The 25,382-nt window shown below is 34.0% G+C and overlaps 1 protein-coding gene across 1 annotated transcript in view; it reads left to right on the top strand.

Annotated features, from left to right (window-relative positions):
• The window catches only part of LOC145679498 (aminopeptidase N-like), a 92,410-nt gene extending 69,650 nt beyond the window's left edge, over positions 1 to 22,760 (top strand). The window contains exons 11-13 of the mRNA XM_081750077.1: positions 5,166 to 5,362; positions 7,900 to 8,067; positions 22,607 to 22,760. Coding sequence (XP_081606203.1) covers positions 5,166 to 5,362; positions 7,900 to 8,067; positions 22,607 to 22,760 — 519 coding nt within the window. The remainder of the gene's footprint in view (positions 1 to 5,165; positions 5,363 to 7,899; positions 8,068 to 22,606) is intronic.
• Positions 22,761 to 25,382: the final 2,622 nt, after the last annotated feature.

The following is a 25,382-nucleotide window of genomic DNA, read 5'->3' as shown; positions in this document are numbered from 1 at the left end:
ATGAAACAACTTAACGTTATTTGGCATTTAGTGCTTCATTTATAACTATGTTTCTTTCATTTATAGAATTAAATATACCAATATGTTAATGTGAATATGTTAAAGAAATGTCATTATACTACTAGTATTTATCATTAGACACAAGGAAATCTCGTGCAGTGATTTCATTATATGACATTTAACCACTTACGTGTTGGACATTGTGACCTTAGTAGTAAAATACCTTTTATTTGGTTCAATTCCATGCAGTGTTAACTTACGGTGGATAACTTGTCCTTTGGTTTCTATTAGGTTTTGCGATTCCTGAAAGTCACTTCACTCCACTAATTCACCCATAATGATTTGCTCGCTATTTTAACTTTTTTTCTTTTAGCTAACAAGGTAATAACGTCAAAAAATTACAAAATTCAATTCAATATTTGTCTATTTCAACTACATTAAAAGTTACAGATAACATTTAAAAATAAAGTATAATGAACATAACTTAAAAGTATTAATCATAATAAATCTTATGCAGAGTCGTTTTGAAGTACGATTAGCGTCGTACTAAAGGCCTGACTACTGCAAGAAACATGTTAGTAGAACACTTTAGTATGGCACTAATTAAGCGTCAGAACGACTCTGCATAAGGCCCAATAAATTTAAAACATATATCATTAAATATGCCGTTTACGCTTATGAAGCTATCCAGTTCCAAGGTACACACGTTAATCTACATTTATAAGAATGGGAACATATAATATCTTTTAAAGTTTTCAATGTGATGTAAATTACCAAAATTACGTAGGAGATTAATAGAATATTCAGGGGGTTCTGCCATTTAGATTTTATTCATACTATTATAATGCTTAACATTCAACTGCATATCTTATATCTGGTTTTCGACTAAAAGGTTCCAAGCAATTTTGAAACATCAATCAATTCTGAATATCGTTAGTGTTATTCTGCTGTTATTAATAGTGTTTTACAACGAACCCAAGACCGGAATAATAAGCCGATGTAAGATATGAATTAATATATATAGAATTGCGGTTGTTACACAAACATTCTCAGAGAGAATAAAAGGCTTAGAATCCTCAGTCAATGAATCACATGAAAAGATTCTTGTCAGCATATTACTTTCGGACAATAGGACTTCTGCAACATAGCACCGGCAACGTTGCTGCAAACCGACTTGGAAGCTGAAATCGTGACCAGTTATTTATTGAACTGTGAAAATATTAATTGAAATTCATTTTTACTTCTTCCTGAAAATCTTTCTTGTGTAGAAATTACTCTGATGTTTTGTCAAGTAATATTTCCAAAACAGGATATTTCGAGTTATGTTTAAAATCGCACCTTTGTAATGTCATACGTATAGTGTATAGTTGGTCGAAAGAAGCGTGGCCACACATGGTTTACAAACGAAATCGTTATTGAAACCAGAATGCCAGCAGGTTATTCGTGCATGTTAGTGCGAACATTTTCTCTGCACCTGGAACATCCATACACTCCCTTATTCAGTTCATTGTCAGAAGCTGCAACAGTGCTGCTGCTACCTTGACGTTGCTGTATCTGTTTTATGTGTGTGTTCCTTTTTTTAAAAAGAGAACGTATCATATCAACTTAGAATAACTGATGTGTATTAAAAGTTCATTTTGTTTACTTAAGTAATGTTATTTTTTTTTGTATTTAGCCCTTAAATATGGCGAATTTAGTGTTGAAATAATTTTGAAAGTTGATTAATTCAATTTGTGCCTTGTAACGCAAATGATTTGAAACCCCAAGAGGGTTATAAATCGGATTAAATTCGGATTCCACGAAATCGCTGTCTTTAGAAAGTTTCTTTTTCATATATTTCTACAATTACGATTTCAGAAGAAAACAATTTTAAACACAGTATTAAGAGGTTAAAAGAATTTTGATATTCGTTATTTCAAGTAATATTTCTCTCATTGTTAGGAATATTTATGTCACTGTGAGAACAACGATATAGTAGTGTATTTTTACGTACATAATAAATAAATAAATAAATAAATAAATAAATAAATAAACTGATTCAGCGGAATAAAACGTATGTTTGTTAGCAATGAATAACATAATTTTCAATCAAATAAAAAATTATTTTCTCTGATTTTCTCGGAGACCACGAATAAGAATTCGAAACATCTCTTTTTTATTTATCTCCTTGTGATGTATCGACTGACATATATATATATATATATATATATATATATATATATAACCTTTGGAGAGAATGAAAACTTTGATCAGGTTATAGTTCAATGTCAGTTTCATTTTTGTTGACATGCTTATCATATATCACCAATGTTTAGGTTTACAAAAAGTCATTAATTTGTTGAAAACTACACATCTTGGTTTATCTTTTTTCAGATCAATGATTTATCCATTGCTTCAAATTTGGATATTTTTTCGTTAATCGCTAATCATATAGTATCGTGATTTAAAACTCAATACAGGGGAATTCCTAACCTGAGGACGCTGAAACTGGGTATAAACAACCTTTATTAAAAATAAGTCGATATATGGTCAATCTTTTAACTAAATTCTCCTTCTAAGTGCAGAAGAGGTAAATTTCTCAAATACCTTAATTTTCTTTTTTCTCTTTATATAAAGGTGAAAGCGAGGAAATAGTTCAACCCTTGTAAACGATTTTTTAAAAACTGGTTAGCACTTACGTCATGCGGGGTTTGTATTATTTAATTTCCATTCAAATACACATCTTAAGGGGTAAGTTAGTTCAAATTCATTCTTCCCATAAACAGAACGTGCACTTCAACTAGAATATTAGAATTTTTTATCCAGTTAATTTTAAATATGGTTCAGGCACTGAACTTTAATAAGCTCTGAAATTCTCACAGACTGCAGCCCTCTTGTTTTCGTTGTACCATATGTTCTGTATTTTAAAACAATACTTTCAACTTTGTAGGAATTATATACCCAACATGGGTTCCTTCGGATTCGAGTCTAATTTTGGTCATTTCGGGCATATTTCATACTTAAGATCTCTACCTGAAGTTCTTTACTGTCTCTAAACGATTCGTGTCCAGATGAATGGAGTCTTTTATGTTTTACGAGGAAAGAGGGGACAAAAATATCCACCAATACGTTTTTCCTTTTTTGTTAGCATATTAGTATAGAATTTATCAAAACAGTGTATACTTTTCAAACTCACGACGGGCTCCTCCGAATTGCTCCTCCTACCTTTCCCAAATGACATTCCTTCTACAGATATTGAAATAATTATTAGAAGGTAAGACAGAAAGCCATGTGTTTTAAACGGGGTGTACACATTTTGTCTCTTTTTCTTTCAACTTCGATAATTACCTATGAATCCTCCGAATTATCTGCATTCAAACAGCTCAATGAAGAAGAATAAGAAGAGCATTAAATATGAATGTATCGTTTAAAATAGGTATTCTATTTATGATATTATAACAATGATGTATTTTACTAGGCGTGTCATACTTAAATGAAAGAGGCAAAATGTTATTTACTATTTTACTACCTGCTGCAAGGCACTTACTATTATCAACAAAGTGGAGAGCGCGCTTTATATCTTGAACTATTAGAAAATACATACAAGTGAATACCAATGTAAATAGTAGGGATTGCCTGGAGAATTAAAGGACAGCCTGTTCCTTTTCACCTAGGTTTCAATCCTTCGTATATAGTTCAAAGCTCCGTAGGAAACGTATCAACCACTATAAAACACAAGTAAATGGAAATAAAAACATCCTTTAGACAGATCGTTCAGTAATATTTCTAATATTTCATTTGTATTTTTCATAGTTTGTACGACATTATGACTGCATAATGAAACAAATACTTAAGATATAGGAAGACGTATATAAGTTGATCGGTCTCATTCAGCGAACACAATGATATGGCTGAGCGTAAGTCCTCATGCGTAGTTTTCTAGGGAAATAAGAAAAACGATCTTCTAAATTTAAAAATTTGTGTTGTTCAGAACCATTCTACTTAATAACATGAAATAAGTATTGAAATAAACTTCAATAAGCTCTTCTGTATGCCAACAACCAAACGGCAGCAGGTAGGAGCAGTATAGCTAACGAGGTATAGCCCAAAATGATCATTATCTCTTAAATTGTAATGTTTGTTTAAGTATTGTATTATTCAAAGTCAATCCATATATCAGTTTGCAAAGCGCATTGAGAAAAATAACCTGGCATATCCGAGGGTCAATTTTCATGATTTAGTATCGAGATAATCGATAAGAAACGAATTTGTATTCCACTAAAAGTACGTCGTTTCTTTCCAATCTATATATGAAAAAATCTTGTGATATTTTATCACTTGATATTCGATTTCTCCCACGAGTGACACTTATAGTCCTCAACACTAACGTACATATTTTTAAGAGTGATAATCATACTCCAAAGAGTGTTGGATATAATCCTAACAGAGATACACACATATTACTTGAAAAAATAAAATAGGATTCATTTAGTAACTTTGTAAAATATTATTAGCCTGTAATGACCGAACAATGACCGAAGATGAGACATGCACCAATCAATAAATTTGTCCAAGCTGAACAAACTATATGAGTCATTGAAAATCTTTCTGTGCATATTTCTTGAGACCCAGAAAAAGAAACTAAGTCTTTTATAAATGTGAAAATGTATACAGGAAGATAAAAATGTTACATATTAAAATAGAAGTTATACTAATGTGTAGCATTATGAAGGTTTCCAATATAGCACAAGCAACAGGAAAGTACACAGTTTGGTTAATGAGATATGGTCCAAATTTATCATGAACTCTTAAAATTTAATTCTTCTTTAACTCCAATAATGTCTAAAGATTTGACATCAATCGGTATTCAACATCGAGCATAACAAACGTACTTTTTGAGGGTATATTTCCATCAGTAGTGTTCAAGAAAATCGGGAAAATCTAATTTTTATAGTGCTAAAAATCATACCGCTTATTACCAATAATACTTTATAGATTTTATTGTGCTTCAACAGATTATTTATTTCTGTATTGATGTGTAAAAGAAAACACTGCTAACTAGCAGACCATAATTATTATTTCTTTTTTCTATACCTAACGGCGAATCCCACACTTCTAACGATGATGCACATACTGTTTATAATTCTCAGTTTTTGCAACGAAATTATTTGTCTGACTTATTTCAGAACTACTTGCTTGCACTGCTTGAGGGTATCTATGAAGATATAGGTTTTGATGAACAACCAACGGAATCCAAAGATAAAACCCTCTCCAGACAACTTCTGCTTCCACGTATTAATGATCTTGGACATAAAGATTCTTCGCAGAGATCTCTAGAGGCATTTCGACAATGGATGGCATCAGGAAATCCAGATGAAAATAGGTGAGTACATAGTTTAAAACGTAAATTCTAAGACACTCATTTGTATAAAGAACGTATTTTCTTGTCACTTTTTGTAATTCTACTGGTTGGCTTTCCAGATTCGTATGTGAACAACAATTACAAAACTGATTGCGCACTTTTAGTATCAAATGAGAACAAGCAGTGTGATAGAAGGAGGAAGGAATTGCATTAAAGTAAAGAATAAAAGAGATAGAGAAGAGGTTAGAAGAAAGGATTAATTATAATAAAGATGATCCTAGGTTTAATAGAAAAAGAACGCAAGTTTTAAAGATGTGAGAGAAACAGTGTAGGAAAGAGACTAAGGTGGGATAGAGCGAGTGGAAAGAGAAAGAAAAAATGATATAGGAAAGCAGAAAGAAGGACAGTGGATAAACAAAGAGAAGAAAGAGATTAATATTTCACACAAGTACACTAACAGTTGCGATTCATGGTTCAAGATTATAGATAAAATATTAATAAAAGGACCAAGAGACAGAACATGCAAGGTAGTATGTTATGTAAGGGCAAGTTTCCATAGTTAAAGGTTAAGTATTCTAATAAAAACTGAAAATGTGTAACTAATCATGATTTGTAGTAATTCCTAGTTAAGCATTTATGACAATAAAAATTAAATGAAGAATGCAATTTGCTGTTAGGTGTAATCTCTTTAATTTACTTAAATGCATATAGGTTGACTTAGATTGTATTTTCAAAACGTGTATGATGGAGGCAATGATATACATTGCGAAATTCTCACACAGATTAATAATAAAAAATGCTTTAGTGATATTTGATTTTTGTTTAAATTATACATAATTATGAAGGTAGAATGAAGAGAATTGAGGAGGATTGACAAAGAGTTAGTAGTTTCACGTATGTATGTCAGTCACCGTATGTAATTTCAGCACGTAATACTGAAAGTGAAAATGTGAAACTTTACACAGCAAAATGAAAGATAATATGCCTATAAACGTCAAATCATTATGAAATGTCAAAAAGTGCTGACAGAATGTTCTCAATCATCGTAATAGTTGTCGACAAGTTAAACTTAAAAGACGTAAATGAAGTAAATATGATGAATACAAATATTAGATGAAAAATATAGAAAAGAAAAAGTCTTCAGAAGAAAAGAGTAGCGTTGACATAATACCCAAGTTGCCAGCAGAAATGGCGTGAACTATCGAGAGACATACTTCAATAGTAACGGTTAAGAAGGCGCACTTTAGGAAGTTGGTTTCAACAGTGGAGATGCCAGAAATGTTCCGCCTGAAATAACTTAACATTTTAGAAACTTTTATGCTTGGTACCAGAGCACAGCTCAGTACAAATTGCATACCGTGTACTAAGAAAACTTAAGGGCGTATTTAATGAATTTCTTAGGATGAGAAATGAAAAATAGAATTTATTATTTGGATATTTTTGAAATTATTATAGAAGCTATCAATACTTCAAATGATTTTAATTACAAAAATCTACTAAGCTGTGATGGAACAAAAACTTAACCATTATGTCTATCTGACATCGTAAATTAATGCAACTTTCACGGGCTAACTTAACTTGGATGATCTCTTAACTATAAGTACTAAGAAAAATGGTAGAATAGTGTGAAATGACGAGAGTAAAATTAGATTCCAATGTTATCACCAATACAGTATACAGTTTTAAGAAAAACCTTTCAAAACAGTAGTGAATCACGTTGATGATAGCATGGTAACAGTGAAGGCGCTTATTAATGTTGGCACGGTTGTTCAGTGGTAAGGAACACATCTCTGTTGGAAGTGGTCGAATACCTTTGACACCAGGCATGTTAGTTTCGAGTGTATAATATCGTGTTCGTGATTTTTCGAGGATCTTCTCGTTCCTTCGATATTTTGACTAACCAAACATTTCATATTTTTACTGTTGTTAGTCATTCATCTCCTTTTACCTAAATAGTATAATCATGGGACACTAAATTAAAGATTTTCTTTTATTTTTAGAGATTGCGATTCTTCAGGGGCTCGAGTGAGTGGCATTTATATTCAGCTTCTAAAAAATACACTCCTCATCGCAATACGCTGAGATGGATTGGCGGTACGGTGAGATTTTCTCACGTTGACTATTTCCACACACACACAAAAAAAGAACAGTTATTGCTGGTTTCAATTTTTGTTATATTGATTTTAAAAAATAACTAAAAGTCAAGGACAAATCGAAATGCATTATACATGCTCTGGCGTAGTGTTGCTATACGAGAGCGTACGAAGAATATACCAACAAGTTGTATTAAACTTCTTCGCACCCAAAAGTTGCAGTGCCTAAAATTGAAATATCTCGTAACTTTCCGAAAAAGTATATTATTCTTGTTAACCACCATACTGATGTATTTTTACAAAGGCGCAAGTAACTAGTTTTCATTGAAAAAACTAAAAATATTTTTTGTTTTGGGTAAACTTTCAAATACTTGTAAGTTTGACCCCAATGTTGTTAGTTACATAATTCATTTTGGAATTAGCGAAGTATTTGCACGCTTACATTGCATTTTCTACTTGTTGCAGAATTTCCCCAAATTATAGAGAAACAATTTATAAAACAGCAGTTAGAGAAGGAGGAAATGAAGAATGGAATTTTGTTTATCAGCAATACTTAAAAGCCCAGGGATTGACAAACAAGAAATATTGGGTTAAAGTTTTAGGTTCTTCACGAAATGAAACTCTTCTGAACAGGTGAGTATATATTTTAGTGCGAAACACAGTAAATATATTAAAATCATATTTTATGACTTAAGATTCTTAGAAGAGGTAACTAAGATAATATTTTAGCTCTTACGTTTCTAAGTATAGTTGGATATTTTGTGATAATCAAGAAACCCTTTTATATTTTACTACAGGACGTTGTTTGGTAACTAAATTCGTGTCGCATTGTATATAAGCGACCAACATGTTTTTTTTTTTAATTTGGGGTCTTGAGTTCAAAATATGCTCCACTGTTTGGCAGACTACAAGTCAGAATGCTGGTAAGTCTCAAAGATAACATATAGCATTTAATAAAAAAATATCTTTTAACGGAAGTTATCTTAACACAAGCAAAAAAGATATGTGAAGTCAACACTTTATTCTAGTATTATACTCAATGAAATACTGCAATTTTTAATGTAATTTTTTCAAGCAACGTGGGAAATGTTTTATATTTGGGTGGTCTCTTTGTACATAAAGAAGCTCAGCCCAAGAGCAACAGGAAGACTAAAGAACCTCAAATTTGAACATGTTCACCACTTTTACGAACACACTTATATGTCGAGTGGGGAGGATTGTATTCTAGAGTCATATATAGAGCTATGACTTAGGTAATTGACTACCAGAAGGGCTACCCCTACCGAATTGGTCTAAACGGAGTACTCAGACATAAAGTATTCTCGGAGAAGACGGCAGTTCTCCAGTAGCCAAGTTAGCAGGAATCATAGTCATTGGTAGGGCAACTTGGATTTTAGTTCCAAGCGCAGACAGAATGACCTAAACGGTTGGGATACTGAGGGGTGGAAGGCAACAGAAACTCAGTACTCTCGTTTTCCGCTAGTTTGTTGGCAGCAGAAACAGAACATATGTACGTACAATGGTCTTCTATAGGTCAAAAGACAGTTCCGCAGGTAAAATATCCCCCATTTGGATCTCCGATAGGGGATGGCTTGGGAAGATCTATAGGACGAGAAAGTAACAATGTATAGAAGATAAATAGAGAAAAACATGCAAGAGGAAAAGGTTTAGGAAAGAGATACGTAACGTACTTATCATGTTACAGAAAGGGAAAGTAAAAAAATCTTAAAGAGGAAATGAAACAAAATAATCTTGATATGGTAGGAATTTGTGAAGTTAGATGGGAAGAAAATAGGGCGTTGAACAGTGAAGGAAATAGAATGTTTTACGAAAAGGGCGGTCATAATGATGTAGGAATCATTCTTGGTAAGCACTTAAAGGAGAAGTTAGTGAAAGTAGAATGTGTTGTAGATAGAGTAATGGTTTTAAGACTTAAAGGAGAAAACAATTGTCTAGTAGTGTAGTAGACACATGTACCGACAACTTTGTATAGGACCGAAGAAGTAAAGGAAAATTATGGGAAAATAGAAGAAGTTATAGGAAGGAAAAACAGGGATGCATGTGTAATTTTAATGGGAGATTTCAATGTAGTTGTGGGAGTAAAACAGGAAGGTAGGGTTTTAGCCGAATATTGTTAGGCAAAAAAATAATAAAATGGGAGAGGGACTGGTGAATTTCTATAGACAGAGTTCATTACAATTGGAAACACGTGGTTTAATCAGAAGAAGAGAAGCTATACATGGAAATCCCCATTGTCTGTCGTTGAAACTTGGAAGGGCATTCGACAATTAATGGTTACGGAGAAAATTTCTGCTGCCGGCGCCCGTAGACGTCTAAACTTTCATACGTTTGGAGTTAGCTTTTCTTCGGTAGCTACTGCCGACATGTACAAGAGCACCCAAACAAGTGAGGTCTCTACTCAAACTACTACTGCTACTACCTCCACCTGCTCCCAGGCTACCCAGATTGTTGATGCAGGTACCCAAACTAGTTTTCAACCGTCATCTACAACTGCTTCAGATATAGTTGGCGCATCGTCATAGACTGCTACTACAGACCATCCCAAAATTAAGACTCCGCCTGCTTCTCAACATTAATCCATTGGTGTTTCTTAGTTCTTTACGGAAGATCTTCTTTAAAACACCTACTGTCTTTTGTGATCAGCCTGTGCCACCTCAAGAAATTAATCTCGTAAAAGCAAGAAGATATTGAAGCGAATTAAATCTGCCAGTCCTCCTACTAGTAAGAAGTCTAAATCTTTTTCTAGTCCACTTGGCAGTCCACACCATAGCGATTCCTCTATCTCGAATGATGGTGGTGGATGATCCTACTCCTTTTACTGTCTTTGAGGATATGAAGAAGAAATCAAAATCGCGGATTACTACACCTTAACACCTCTTTTTGATAAAGGCAATTCTTTTATTGAATTTGAATATTTTTCCAGCCATTTCGAAGAATTTATGCAGCTATTTCAGACGTCAACCTGTAATTTTTGCATTCAGGAAACTCATTTTATTCCACCGCGCTCAGCTGTCGTGTCGGATTATACTATGTATAGACAGGATCAAGCTTCAAGTGGCTGTGGTACAGAAGGAGTGGCTATTGGTGTCTTGAACGCCTTTAATTTCTCACTCCTGTATCTTCAAAGTACTTTGCAAATTGCTGCTGTTCGAGATTTCCTCCAACAACCGACTACCTTCTGCAGTATTTACCTTACTCGTCGTGATCACGCTGCAATGCATGATTTATATTAACTTTATCATCATTACCACTCCCTGTCGTTCTTGTTGAAGATTTTAATACTTGACATATTGCGGGGTTATCCTCAGACCGAGGTTCGGGGCCGTGAAGTCACTACATTCCTTGATATGTTCGACCTGGTCTTACTTAATGATGGCAGTCTCATCTATTTTATAGCTAGGACGGGCACCTTTCCATTTGCAATCCCCAGCTAGGTGTTCCTCTTACGTGGAATGTTTAATCCGATTTGTGAGGAAGCGACCATTTCTCCATAATCATTCATGGTTTCCCTAGTGTTTCTACCATTTAACCATCCACTTACAAGTTATGTCCGGCAGACAAGAATCATTTCAGACACCTCTTTATCTTTAATGTGGTAAAATATTTCTCTTGGCGAGCGTAGTACACTATTTTAGCAAAGTTTTCTCGCAGCTGCTGATTCTTCTAATCCCTGTTCCCTACGGTCAGGTTCACGCAGAGTTTCTTAGTGATCCTCTGAAATCCTTGTGCTATTCTTGCTCGGTGTCGTGCACTTAGCCGGTTTACATGTTTTCCAACAATCGATAATTTACCACACAATTGTCAGTTTCGTGTTCGTGCTAGCTACTTGACTGAACAGGCAAAACGTCAGTGTTGGCGAGAGTATGTCTCTACATTAACCACGTTCAGTTCCATGACTGCTCTTTGGTCGAAAATCTGCCGTTTACACTGTTGTGATGAACCGCACTCTATCCCAGCACTTCACGTAGATAACGTGTTGGTCACTGATCAAAAGCAAATAGCGAACGAATTAGTTAGTTATTTTGCCTCCATCTCTAGCTCTACCCACTACTCTTTGCTATGGACTTCAATCGCTATGAACAACACGCTGAACTTACACGTTTATCATTTCACAATAGTCATGTGGAACTATAATTTACCTTTTACTGCTGCAGAACTCGACTAAGGGCCTTGCACCACCAAGGATATTGCTCCAGGCCCTGATAACATTCCTAATGCTATGTTAAGCCATCCACCCCTAATGGGAAGGCTTCTTTACTGACTGTCGAATCATATCTGGCTTGCAGGTCACATTCAGGTAGTTTGGCCAGATGCTCATATCCTTCCTTTTTTAAAACAAGTAAGATTTCAACTTGCAGTTCTAGCTAACTGCCTATTGCCCTTACTAGCTGTGTCTCCAAGGTTTTTGAAAAGCTGGTAAATCTTCGGTTGGTGTGGTTCTTTGAACTGGAATCCTTCCTTTCGAACTTCCAATGTGGATTCCGTCAATTTTGTTCGAGTACAAACCATCTTGTCGATCTGGAAATCTTTGTTCAAGATGCTTTTTGTCATGGGGAACACTTCCTGACCTAGAAAAACCGTAGGACATAACCTGCTGCTTTGGAATTCTCCAATAGCTTCATGGTTGGGGACTGTGCGGCCCTATGGCCCTGTTTTTAGAACAGTTCTAAGGTGAGTGATATTTCAGGTTGTCTTCACTCTTTCTTATCGCTTCATCAAAGAAAATGGTGTCCCTGAAAGTAGTGTTCTGAGTGTGACGCTCTTTGTTGTTGCCATCAATGATGTCAAGTCTCATATTACGACACCTGTTTGTGGCCTCATTTATGTTGATGACCTTACCATCTATTGTATTTTCTATGACCTCCGTACATGTACTCTCCAGCCCCAACTTACGCTGAATCATTATATACACCTGGAATCGTTATATATACCACACAGCCTGTGCTTCGTATTTCCTTTGAGAAATCCAAGTGTGTTAATTTTTGTCGATTACATCGTGTTTCAGATCCTGACCTTTATTTTCGTGGAACACGTCTTTCGTTTGTCTGAAGTGTTCGATTTCTTACAATTCGACCGTAGACTAAGTTGGTTTTAACAAGTGTGATATCTGATATATACTTGCTTGAGAGCGCTCAACATTTTGCGAGTCCTATCTTATTGTTCTTGGGGTGATGATCCTACAGTACGTTTGCGAATCTACCGTACACTGATCTTTCTAAATTGGATAATGGTTGCTTGGTTGACTCCTTCGCTCGGCCATCTGTTCTAAGTCAAATAGATATAATCCATCATCTTGGTATTCTCTTGTGTATGGGAGCTTCCGTTGTTGATTTGCATGAACTACCTCCTCATCATAGCAAACGTTGTTTAATCGTCCGTTATTTTGGACATCCTAAAGCCATTCCGAGTCACCCTACTTCTTTCGTTCTTGAAACGGGTGATCGCGATTCTCGGTATGTTACACAACCTGGTGTCAGCCTGCTTTTTGGGTTTCGTGCATTAGAACTTTTAGATGAATTGTGTTTTCTTCCCGTTTCACCTTGGCAGCTCCATAGTCTTCATATTTCATTTTTGTTGGCGTGTTTTAGTAAGTAAACCACCACTGATTAGGCATATGAGCAGGAATTTTGCTCTTTGTTACAACACTATGCTGAATTCTCAGAATTTTGTACAGAAGGCTACAATCAGAAATATTCTGTTGGCTGGGGGCTTCATCTTTGGCCCGGGTCATTATGGTTACCGACTCCCTTCGTTTGCATCCATCTTAACTGTTCAGCTCCTTGCTATTGCCCGTATTCTAATCTTGTCTGACTCCGTGAGTGCTCTTACCAGCCTTAGTAATATATACACTAGGCATCTTCTGGTTGAGCGCATTATGCTAAAATGTCACTCCCTACTTTGTGAAGACTAAGTGGCCCACTTTCATGGATTCGTAGCTATGTTGGTATACCTGGTAATGAGCGGCGGATTCTGTGGCAAAATATGCAGCTGTTCAAGGTGTTGCACTTGCACACGTGATTCCCCCTGCATTGTACTTATTTTTACCCGGTGTTGACATCTCGTCTTCTTCCACAATGGCAGTCGGAATGAGATTTTCCGCATGCCACAAATTGCATGCTATTAAACGACGCCTAGCAGCCCGGACCTCAAGTTCTCGAAAGTCTCATGGAGAAGAAATATTTTTAACTTGACTGCGTATTGGGCACAATCATATAACGCATGCATATCTTTTACGTGGAGATGCAGTTACAAAATGTGTTTTTTGAAACAATGAACGTGGTGATTGTGAAAAAAGGAGATGAAGTGACCCTTCTAGTTGTCACCAGTTTGAACTTCAATTTGTTAATTCAGTAAATAAACTAAAATAATTTTCATTTTTCTGTTCTGAATATATTTCATTATTAGTTATTTAATAACGGACTTCCGAAGAGAACATAAATTGAATGTATTGACCGCTCCTATAGCGAAAATTCCCAATCATGAATTCTCTTCAGTTTTATTAAAGGTAGTAAAGACTGAGAAAGAGATAGTAATGTCAAGAAGGAGGTAGCAGGAGGAGAGGGAAAAGGAAAGAATTATAGAAGGAAGAAAGAGAGTTAGAAAGGTCTTCTAAAGAAATCTACTATGTTGGAGAGAGGGAGAGACCAGAAGAAAACGTTGCAGAAAAGGAACGTTGAATAGTTCATGGTTAATACAAGAAAAAATAGAAATGCAAGAAACAGAAATAGAAGAAAATAGAGAAGCAAGAGAAAAAAATAGAAATGAAAAATACTGGATAATTATGGAAATATAGTAATGAATCTTAAAAAGATATTAAAAGGTGCTTCATAACCGAATTTTATTATTCGAGAATCAATTCTGAACTATTCCCGATGAGAACATGTTCCCTCGTACTACTCTGACCTGGATCCAGGTAACTACAGAAGTTTGAGTTACCCAGACCCAGACCAGATGATGAGAAGTATTAATTCAATTATTTATCTGTTATTTCTGAATATTGAATAACTTTCATCCAGTAACTCATTGTATATAATCAAGGTCGAACCCACCTTTGAGTTAAACAAGGAAAGAAAATATTTCAAATGATACACATATTTTCCACAAATCGGAGATCTTGAAACTTTGAAGATACCGTCCTTATCAACAGCTTATTCTGCTGTTTCGACATGTCTTTCAGATCCGATTTGGATTATCTTAAGACCATTTAACTTCATGACCTGGGTCATGACTGAGATATACACTTGTTATAGTAAGACAAGTACATAATAAGTGTTATTATTCTATATTAACGTTAGAAATGACCACTCAAAAACCAGATATATTACTCACACACGGACAAACGTACAGGACAATGTACTGATAGAGGTAAATAGGTTTAGATTTGCTTTGAATGAAATTATCACCTAACTACATTTTTGTAACATTTATTACATCTTTCAAGAATAAACACAAAAGAAGATGTTAATTACATGCAAATAAATACATATTGTTATATCATTATACATATAATGTTAAATTGTGTCAATCTAAATTTGATGTTAGAAGAATATTTTAAAAAAGAAATTAATAACATCAATTCGTACCTCGTATATTAAGAGGTTTTCTAAAGAAATATTATCAAACGAGTCTATCCTTATAGTAGTTTTGCATAACAGTTTATTTCACGTGCCAATACTGCACCTATTTGGCATCCATACACGTTTTCCTTTATTCGAGTATAGACATGACGTGATATTTATGTATTTGCGACTAACACATTTAGTTTATAGAATTATTTGTTTATATATTTTTATACATTCGTAAATTAAGGAAGATTAGAATTTCTGTTATTAGCTCAGATTTGACTAAATCACTCATTTCACCACATCGTTTGTTATTTCGTTAACTCAATATCTCTCGAGTCATCATCGAATTATATCATATCGCTCACACACATTCGTAGTCATATTAGTACAATTTAAAGAAACTAAAATTTCATAAATTCCTAGATTTGTCACAACTTTCGAAGGATAATTGATATGAGATTGCAGATGTTGCCAATCACTTTCGTACCAAGACCAAGATCATTACGACGGAAACACTATTTGGGTTTCAATGGGTTGTATATCACAACGGAAATGGAGATATGAATATATAGGAGATTCCAGGTTCATGGGATTAAGGATAGCCTTGATGATACTTCTGGCTTACGATAACCTGCCTTGTTCAGATGCAACATGCAATTAATACGATAATATTAGATATTTATATATACACACACACGTTGATCACATTAGAAAACTAAGGATGATGTTTAAACATAGGGCGGTAGATTCCAAATTTATATATTACAACTGTCAAATTTATGAAAATATGGCAACCAACGTAACCGTTCGTGGTACGTAACAAACCCTTTATTCACCTTAATCAAAGTATTTCATCATCATACGATTTCTCTTCAATATCACACTTAGATCCATTAAATATTTATAATTCAATATACACACATTTAATTATTTCCTTACAGTTTTAAATTGATAACCCCGCATAACAAAATCCTAGGGTTTCACCACTACATCATATACAATGAAATGAATTCGACCATACAATGAATAACGATTTCGATTCCTTAACGATTTCGAAATAATGAACATTCAAGGTATAAGACAGGTACGTAAACGGAATTAAAACACTAACACTTTCATTTTACAGTTTGCCATCCAGATGATCAAACTTCAAGTTTTAACAAATACTCGTGGGCCCATATTTTACACGAAAAATTCATCTCTGTGACACTGTGTCGAAACAAGAATAGAGACGATGAGTACCAAAGCTAAACTTCAATCAGAAAATGGTGAAGGAAACGGAAACAATGTTGGATCGTATACTGGGCGATCGCTCACAACTACAGCGGGTCGAATAGCTATTGAAATGGTCCCTTGATATTTGACGAAAGTGAATAACTCTTCGAATTATATCCTGCAATATCTCAATTGAATATTCAAGTTCAAATAAGGCATATTAAATGGTTAAGAATTGTCAAGTTAAAACGGGGAGGTTAAAGAATCTTATAGAAAAAACAGAAGAATAGCTAGAGAAGAGAATATCAGCGCGCCAAAAGAGGAAGTAATATAGAACACTAAATACTACAAAGAAGAGTAGTCGAATTTAAATATACGAAATCGTCGACTTCAGAGCCAAAAATATATATTTTAATATGTCTGATTGGTTGTCATAGTAAATGCGAAGACAAAGATATCTCCCCAAATGCGAGAACAAGTCAGTGCCCAGGATGGGATTTTCACAAAGACACGGGCTTTATTGAAATCCCATTCCCCACTGTATCCCGTCAAGCCACTGGAAATGCAGGAACGGAAGTGTAGTCTCTTAATTTAAAATTTTTTAATTATAAAAAATATCCTACCCCTCAGCAAATTGTGAAGATTTTAGATTAAAGCATGGAGAAAATAGTATAGAAGTCGGTAAACAAAAAAAATAATAAAAGGCGTGCCAGAGATTTAAAAAAAAATTAAAATAAATTAATGTTGTACTAGCAAGTTAATAGAAGCCAAATTTAGCCAGTCGCTCCCAGTCCGCAAGACTTACGAGGTCTTGAGGCGTCAACTAATTTCAAATACTATATCTTTAGAAATAAAGGAAGTGAAGATCCATAGATATTAGGATTCCTGACGGGTTGGTGCGGGATAATGATACACTACTGTAATAAACCAACTATGCTATTTACTTTTATTCGTCCCGTCACCTATACGAACAGTGACGAACTAAGCTTAGTAAGGTAATTTAAAAAATCAAAGCAAACAAGTACTAACGAGAATAAAGGCTGGACGAGTATAATTATACTGCACCAATTGGGGAAACAGCCATACTGCTCTGTAGTTACTTTTAAACTATACCAAAACATTTACTAAATCAACGCCACTCACATCGTTAGACCAGGTAGGTACTTAATACTTACATGTATTTACCAATCAAGTTTACTTGCATTTCTGAATTGTGTAAAGGGAACAAATTGTATAGAAGTCATGAAATATGAATTGTCCTCACATTATGATTCTCTAAACACTTCTTCGGGTCATTTTAAACGATTACGGTTCATCAAAATGTTACGAAGTGGGGAGGGTGAAGGAAAATCTTAAGGGAAAACACTAATCTCCACAACTTAGTTCGACGGGATCATAAAACCGGAAAAATCAATATATTTCACTACAAATCCTGTCCATAACTATCTGTATTCACAAACATGGCGCCTGCTCAATCGAGTTCCATATTTTATATTTTATGACTAATTTCACTGAAGGATTTTCAAAAGTTCAGGACTCCGGAAGCTTCCAAACTGGTTTATTTATTAAATGCAAATATTGTTGGAAATCTGGTCCTTTTATTACATTTCACTGCATCAATTTAATCTATGTTGATCCACCGACTGCTCCCAGACAAAAAAGAGGTAAAGTTCCCCAGAATACTCAGCTAGAATACAGTTCCCTATCAAAGCACGGTAATTTTTGCGGCGGAAAATATAAAGCGAATGAAAAATGGTGGAAACTTGATCGAACCGGATTTTTAGCAGGATAAGAGGATCTCAGCGGGATGAAGGTGTCCAAGATACTCTACCAAATATTGGACTGGTTGGAAAATTCAGAAAATTCTTCCCAATTGCTAACCTACAAATTACATCGAAAAAATGTATAATTGAAATAATCTTTCAAATGAGTTGTCCATATACATAAATTTGCGACAAAAATAATATATAATAACATTACTTCCCGAAATATAATTTTTTCCGAATTTTTCTGAAGGATCTTGGTTAATTTTTTTACTTGGACAAGAAACAAACAGATTTAGTGCGTAAACCGGTAATTATATAGTAAAATCTAATAATACGCAGTACGATCAAACATTATGGGGACCCAAAAAATTTATACTGCCTTAACAGTAACCGACGGTTACATTTTTGTGAAGATCTTTTAGCTGTTTGTCATCTTCTTGTCGCTTGCCCTGCTCTGGGTCGGCACCGACAACGTTACAAGCTTCCGGAAGAGCCACATTTGCTGCTTTGTGACAGCACAGGTTTTCTCCACGAACTGCTGATATTTTCGCAGAGCTCTATGTTTTACATGCCATTTAGTTTTAACTCGTGTGTGTATGTATTTGCCTATGTTTTAATTAATTTATTACTCGTTTTATTATTGTGGATTTTGTGTTTCATTTGTTTTATGATTAACTCCTGTCTTTGTATGGGTGCAAAAGAACCTATCCGTTGATGCACCCAAACAATCTCTTACTATGCTCTACTCCACCCAATAGGCGATGGGTATTATCAAATAGACTATAGATATCGGAATAGTTAGAAGTATTCGAATACTTCCCAGGGCCGATATTTTCTCTGATCATAACCTTGTGCTGGGCGAGTTCGATATTCATCCTAAAAATGTAGGCAAGAGAAAAGTCAGTAACAAGATGTTGAATATTGAAAAGTCGAAAAAAGAGGAAGTAAGAAATTCGAAAGAAAATATTCTAACGAGAAAATGATAGGTGCAGGTAGTAACATACGGCGGGAACATGTTAAAGTATACATAAAGCAGGCTGCAGAGGAAGACAGATAGTAGGTTACTGCGAACACGAAACTGAAACCATGGGTTACAGAACAAATGTTGCAGAAAAAGAGTGAAAGGCAGACTTGGAAACAATTTGATACAAGAAAGGGTGAAGATCTACAGGAAGTTAAATAACGAGTTACGAGGGGAAACAGACGGAGCAAGGAAAGAGCTATACAAAAGTAGATGTGAAGACATAAAAAAATTAGTAATGTTTTGGAAATATGTGGAAATGTACAAATTCAAATGTATTACCTAGGTATCATTATGCATATGTCGAGTCTGTAGTTAACCTACCTCATTTTTTTTTTCAAAAGTTACATATCGCAAGAATCTGAAAATATTCTCAAACTCGATTGAATTGAGTAGAGTTTCATAGACTACATCTAAAACAAAACATGTAAATAATCGTATTGTGCATACAATTAGAGAAATGTTCAATTTTATGATGGGGACAAAATTGATGTTTTTCTTAAAAAGAAAATGGAAATTTCCACTTTGAATGTACTAGAAGATTAGGGGAAGGCGTTGTACCTGTGAACACTTTTAGAGTCTTCGAATTTTTGGTGCTAATATTCAGCACTTTTTCCCCAATTTTTGTCGTATATTTGAAGTGCCATCTCTTTGCTATAAGACAGGATGATTTTTAAACGTGTTTTATAATTACAGTTCATTTTATAGGATATAATAAGAAAACATCCGTTTTATTCACAGGTACATTATGGTCATGTACCATTGAACAGACCCTCTTGTACCTTTGAACAAAGTGATAATTACAATGTTTCTGGGGCAATAATATAAAAATAAGCCACAAATATTAATAGTTATAAATTGTATTAAAAGGTATAGCTATAAAAAGTTTCCCAGAATTGAAATTTTATTAATTAAATTAAATATTGAAGAGAAGTTCTAACAAAAACTTATGAACAATAAAGTTTAGCATATACAATTCTTAACATAACCGTATATGTTATACAGTAAGCGAATATTTAGAAACTACTTAAAATTATAATTAATAACTTTATATCCTAACCTAAAATATATCAATTGTTTTAACTACTTACATTGTGTACCTTTAAACAGTATTATTTATCGTTCAAAGGTACAAGATGCATTAATGTTCATAGGTACAAGAGGGTCACCATTACGAAAAAAAGTTATCCACTAGCTTAAATATTGAACAGTAGTTAAAACTAAAAATATTACTGTATTCACCAGTGATTCTACCCCAAATTTGGACAAATAAATATCACAAGTTGCGAATAGCGAAAAGTACAAAACTCAAAAGGTAACTACAAAAAATCTTCGTTTTGGGGGTGAAAAAATTAAAAGGTACATTACTCGGCACAACACTCAGTAAACAACAGCAAAACGCGTTTGAAGTGCTTTTTTTTTTCAATTACTCTTTCAAACGAATTTTAACCACTGCCCCTCGATAGCTCTGAATTCGAGGAAAGCACAAGTGTTCAAAGGTACATTGTTTCAAAGGTACAACGTTTTCCCCTATTCATTAGTTGTCGACTCAGAATAATATCTCATCAATTGAATGACGAGCAATTTTTCTGTCACGATTTTGAGAAAAGTCAGAATTTTTATAGAATGAAGGAAAACGGTGGTAAAAGTTAATACTCTGTACTTTATATCAAATCTAACGGTTGTTGTTAGGACTAATATTAGTTTTATATTTTGAAACGATACATCATGTTTTGAACCAATATCTATAATTCAGGACGAGCATTCCTTGAGTTCTTTAAATTCTCTCATTTAGGATTGAGAAACAAGGACTGCAATAAATTATCTGGCGCGAACTACACAAGTTGTTCAAAGGCTAGTAAAAGTGTAAACACCCACGCCACAACAATTGCAAATTTCAGCATTCACAAGCTGAACATCACGCACCCAGTATATTAGAACAATGAATTTTTAAAACCCAGGTATATGGAGACAATTGTAATGTGTTATTTCAATTTCGGAGTACAGTCGCGTATTATTATAAACTTCTTTACCAAGATACAGAATTCACATTGAAAAATGAACAAGATTTAGCTAATTTAATAACTTTCCGTATATAACCTTCTCTAGACAATAAAATATTATCATAGAATGTAGCTTACTTATTTAAAAAATCATATTTGGTGATTATAATATTTGCGATAATAATATTAAATCGTCATCAGTTGGTATAATGAAGGTTTATATTTGTGCGTATTGCCTTGATACAGACCAGATCATTAATATCAATACCATACAGTATATTTTAAGTATTATAGGGAGCTGGCTTTAATGCGAGGCTGAGGAATTCAGATTTGATTGACAGATGCCCCACTCCCTTCACCAAGAAACGGTCATTCGACGGTCCTGGGCAGGGTTGCCAGTGCGTTGTAAAAAATTCACCTAATACTCACTGAATTCAAAGAGTTTATACAAATTATGCAATCCCTATCGAAAGATTTTTTTTTCAAAACTCGTCATTTACAAATTTGCATAAGCAGTTACCGTATTTGGGTATATTTTGCATATACTCACCTTCTATATTTTATAACCACCCTCGTGGCGAAGCGGCCTAGCATTACTTCTCTAGCTTCGCTGTGTATAGTTTGCAATCTCTTACGCTGTGAAGCCATTATCAAGTGAATACTAAGGAACAAAACCACAACAGCACTCAACAAATAATCAACTCACACTAACTCTTCAGAATGACATTCACGTGATAATTTTCTACCCCTGGCAACGCTGACATATAGAAGTAGGGCAAGGGAGTGTCGCAAGAGTCAGGCAGAAAAAAATTTGAAATTTCTCCCCCTCTATCTCATGTCCCGCTGGTAAGCAAGCTAGCTCCCTATAATATTAGTATTAAATAATTTTGATACATTATGCAGTATGTTAAACCTAACTTCTCAGTACTATTACTATTAAAGTATAAAAAGATAATAACATAAATACAATAAAATGGATTTAATTTATTGGGATTCAGTAACTACTCAATCGAAGTATTAAAGGAAAGAAATAATCTTTGCCTTATGCTAATTACGTGAGAAACAGAATCTATCCTCTTATTTATATTCCATTCCACAAGATAAAGATGCAGATTAGCAGCTTTATTTCATGGTTTCCTTCGGGAGGGAGAGAACAAGACTCTCTGATATAAGGAACTAAGATTTCATGTTTTTCATTACTCTAATATATATCCAAACTTCAGTAGAGGCAATTGATCTCTGAAGTCTCAAATGACGCATCGAGTGCAAATACAGTATTATACTTATGAAGAGATGTGACAGAACAGAGGCGTTTGTCCGTGGACTACACTATATAACTTAAAACAGTGACTCAAACGTAGTTGTTATATTTGTTGAGCTAATCGAGTTAACTATATTTTAGTATTTAATTGTAGCATATTTTTGTATGACTTTTCCAAAATATTAGGAAATTCAACATGCGTATATTTTTTTCTAATTTATTAATTATATATTGTAAAACTAAAGATTGGGAGGTACTTAAAATTATCTGAGAAGCATAATATTTGGCTTCAAATGCTAAGTTTATTTATTTTTTTCCAGCGTTTTATGGCAGTCGATTGTTGATCCATCCAACGGAGGAGTGAGTAATGATGATTTTGATACGTTCTTTGCTGCAATCGTTGCCAACAAAGATACTCGTGGATTGGCACTTAATTTTATATCTGAGAATATTGATGCAGCTATTGAATCGTAAGTAGGTGATAATACGAATTAATTTATGTTATATCAAAGTACCTTATTAGTCTTGGAAGCATCTTTTAAAGATTATTAGATTCTCTGGGTATGGATTACTTAAGTTAGTTACATGGTACATCTGTATCATAATAGTGGTGATCGTCACGCCAGAATTTAATGTGCTTTTATGAAGAATCAAGAACAGCTAGAAAAAAGTATAAGAGTAGGGAGTTGTTAAATGATTTGGAAAACAATTTAAATTGATTCGATAAAGGAAGAATAATATTTATGTATTTTCTCAGTTGTATGTTAGTTTGATTGCACATGGAAAAAAGACAGTCACTGCTGAGAACAACTCAATATGTTGCACTTTGTCTCGCAAATTTCTTGTTTCCTCTCCACTTATATGTAAAAGGAGAAAAAAAACTCTACGTAACAGGCCACTAAACTGGAAATAAGTATAAAAGATATTTCCTTGATGTGCAGTTAGGAAGGTTAAATATCAATTGAAAGTTAGAATTCTAATACAATAACACCTCTTGAGAGGAGTCTCATTTGTAAAAACTAAAATTTAATAGGAACAAAACATATCTCATGTAATAATTCTTAGCTAAAACAAGTAAAAGATTAATAAAATTCCCTAGCCATAGTCTTACTTTGTGCCAATTAAACTAAGAGATTTTTAATTTTCACTGATGGAACTTCCTTCAAGAGCCATGACTGATACCATGTAAACGAAAACTGAGTAACGTTGATTTTATTACAACAATAATCACTTGCACACTAAGAGAATCCACTTAATTTTTTGATATTTAACAGAAATGCACAGTCCCTAAATATAAGATGCTTAAAAGTTTTACATGTTAATTTATTCATAGAAACTGTTATGAACATATTAGAAAAACAAGATTATCTAGGCAGCTATGAACTTGAATATTTCATACACAGATTTATCTAAATAATGGATCGTAAATGATACATCCTTATGTTCGTTTAATAAAGTGTTCCCGAATTTAATGTGAGAATTGTCTGTATTCATCGGTAACTCTCCTCTTAATATTTTCACTCAAACTACTTATTTACTACACTGCTTTCTTATCCTTCACTTTAACTACTTTGCAAAGCAGTATTCTTGCTGCACAATTATTGTCTTCTACTTATATATCTTATTTCCACATAATTTTTCTTTACTCATTAGACTCTTCTCTTTTATCTTTAAGACATTTTGCGGATTCCCCCTCTCGGAACAAAGTAACACGTTCAGGCTGCGTGTATCGGAATTGACACACATTTGTTTTTATTCTTGGCCGTGTATATCATTTGCGATACGCAATGAAGTTTTCTTTCTAGCCTCTTGTATGCAAACACATACAAACCGACGTTTGTGTAGCGTTTTGTGTGCAAGTACTACGGCCCATGAGAGTCTTTCGGCATTATTGACTTCAGCCAGTATGGGATTTTGGTCGAAAGTATAGCTGAAAAAATCATTGCATTACAAAGTTTCTTATTCTCAATTATAAAGCAAATACAATGGTTTTACTACCAATGTTATAAATCTTAATTTTGATAATGTTATTGTTATTATAGGCCAAAATTACAACTTCCGTTGTTTTAGAAGTAGAAGCATTCCACGAAACCATGGCGTTACAATATTTTGAAATGTGTTCTGCTGGTATCCCAGTAGAATTACGCTAGTGGAACATGATTCGCTCAGACTGAAATGATCTTTTTTCGATTATCTCAGACATGGTACTGATATTCAAGGATTGATCCCTTTAGTATAAGCCAATCATGCTCTCTTTCATAATTTACAAGCATATCAGTACTTTCAAAATCTCTCTAACAGCTTTGTTTCGTGGACTGCTTCAATTGCTTATTATTTTTGTAAGCTGTTAGTTTTATAGAAGGAAGGTCAATCCAATAGAAGGAAATTCCTACATTTTCCTTGTATCTACTACTCGCATATATTGAAACTTGTTAACAGTTGAATTCAATTCGGTTCGATTGCCCCTCCATTAACCCTAAAGTGCATTCTGATGCCAATTAGCATCATAGTGAATCAATATCAATAACAATAATAATGATATTCTTAAAATGCGTACATTAGCGAATAGCATACGCTGATGCCATGTGGCACCAACGGAGCTAAGCTTCATACACACAGTTTTCGTCTAGTTGCATAGATCAGACAGAGAGTATCAGAGAGCACCAAAAAACTCATATAAATCACGAAACGTACACAATTATTACAAGTAATTTTTTCATAAAATATTTTTTGTTCTCTTAACATTAAAAAAAAAAATAACTGTTTCACAATCTTCCATACCACATGATTTCTGCTGATGTTGACATTAACTGTTTTCACTAGTGTAATACAACCATGACACCTATCCTGTAATTTGATACCCCAGAAGTAAAAACCTTAAAAATCATATTATTGCATTTTATTTACATTTATCTACCTAATTCACAAAGAAAGAAAGAAGAAAAATAATTTCAACACGACCAAAATTAATTTGTACAATAAACTGTTAAACGTAAGAGTCTCGTAAAATTGTGTAGGAGTGTAAATATGAATATGGAAATTCTATTTTGTTTCACTATAATTTTTCCTTCTGTTCCTTGATCTTCTCATATTCTC

This window comes from Thermobia domestica, chromosome 2 (assembly GCF_964235325.1).
Source record: "Thermobia domestica chromosome 2, izTheDome1.hap1.1, whole genome shotgun sequence".
NCBI classification, from domain to species: domain Eukaryota; kingdom Metazoa; phylum Arthropoda; class Insecta; order Zygentoma; family Lepismatidae; genus Thermobia; species Thermobia domestica.
This window is presented reverse-complemented; position numbering and strand designations above follow the sequence as displayed.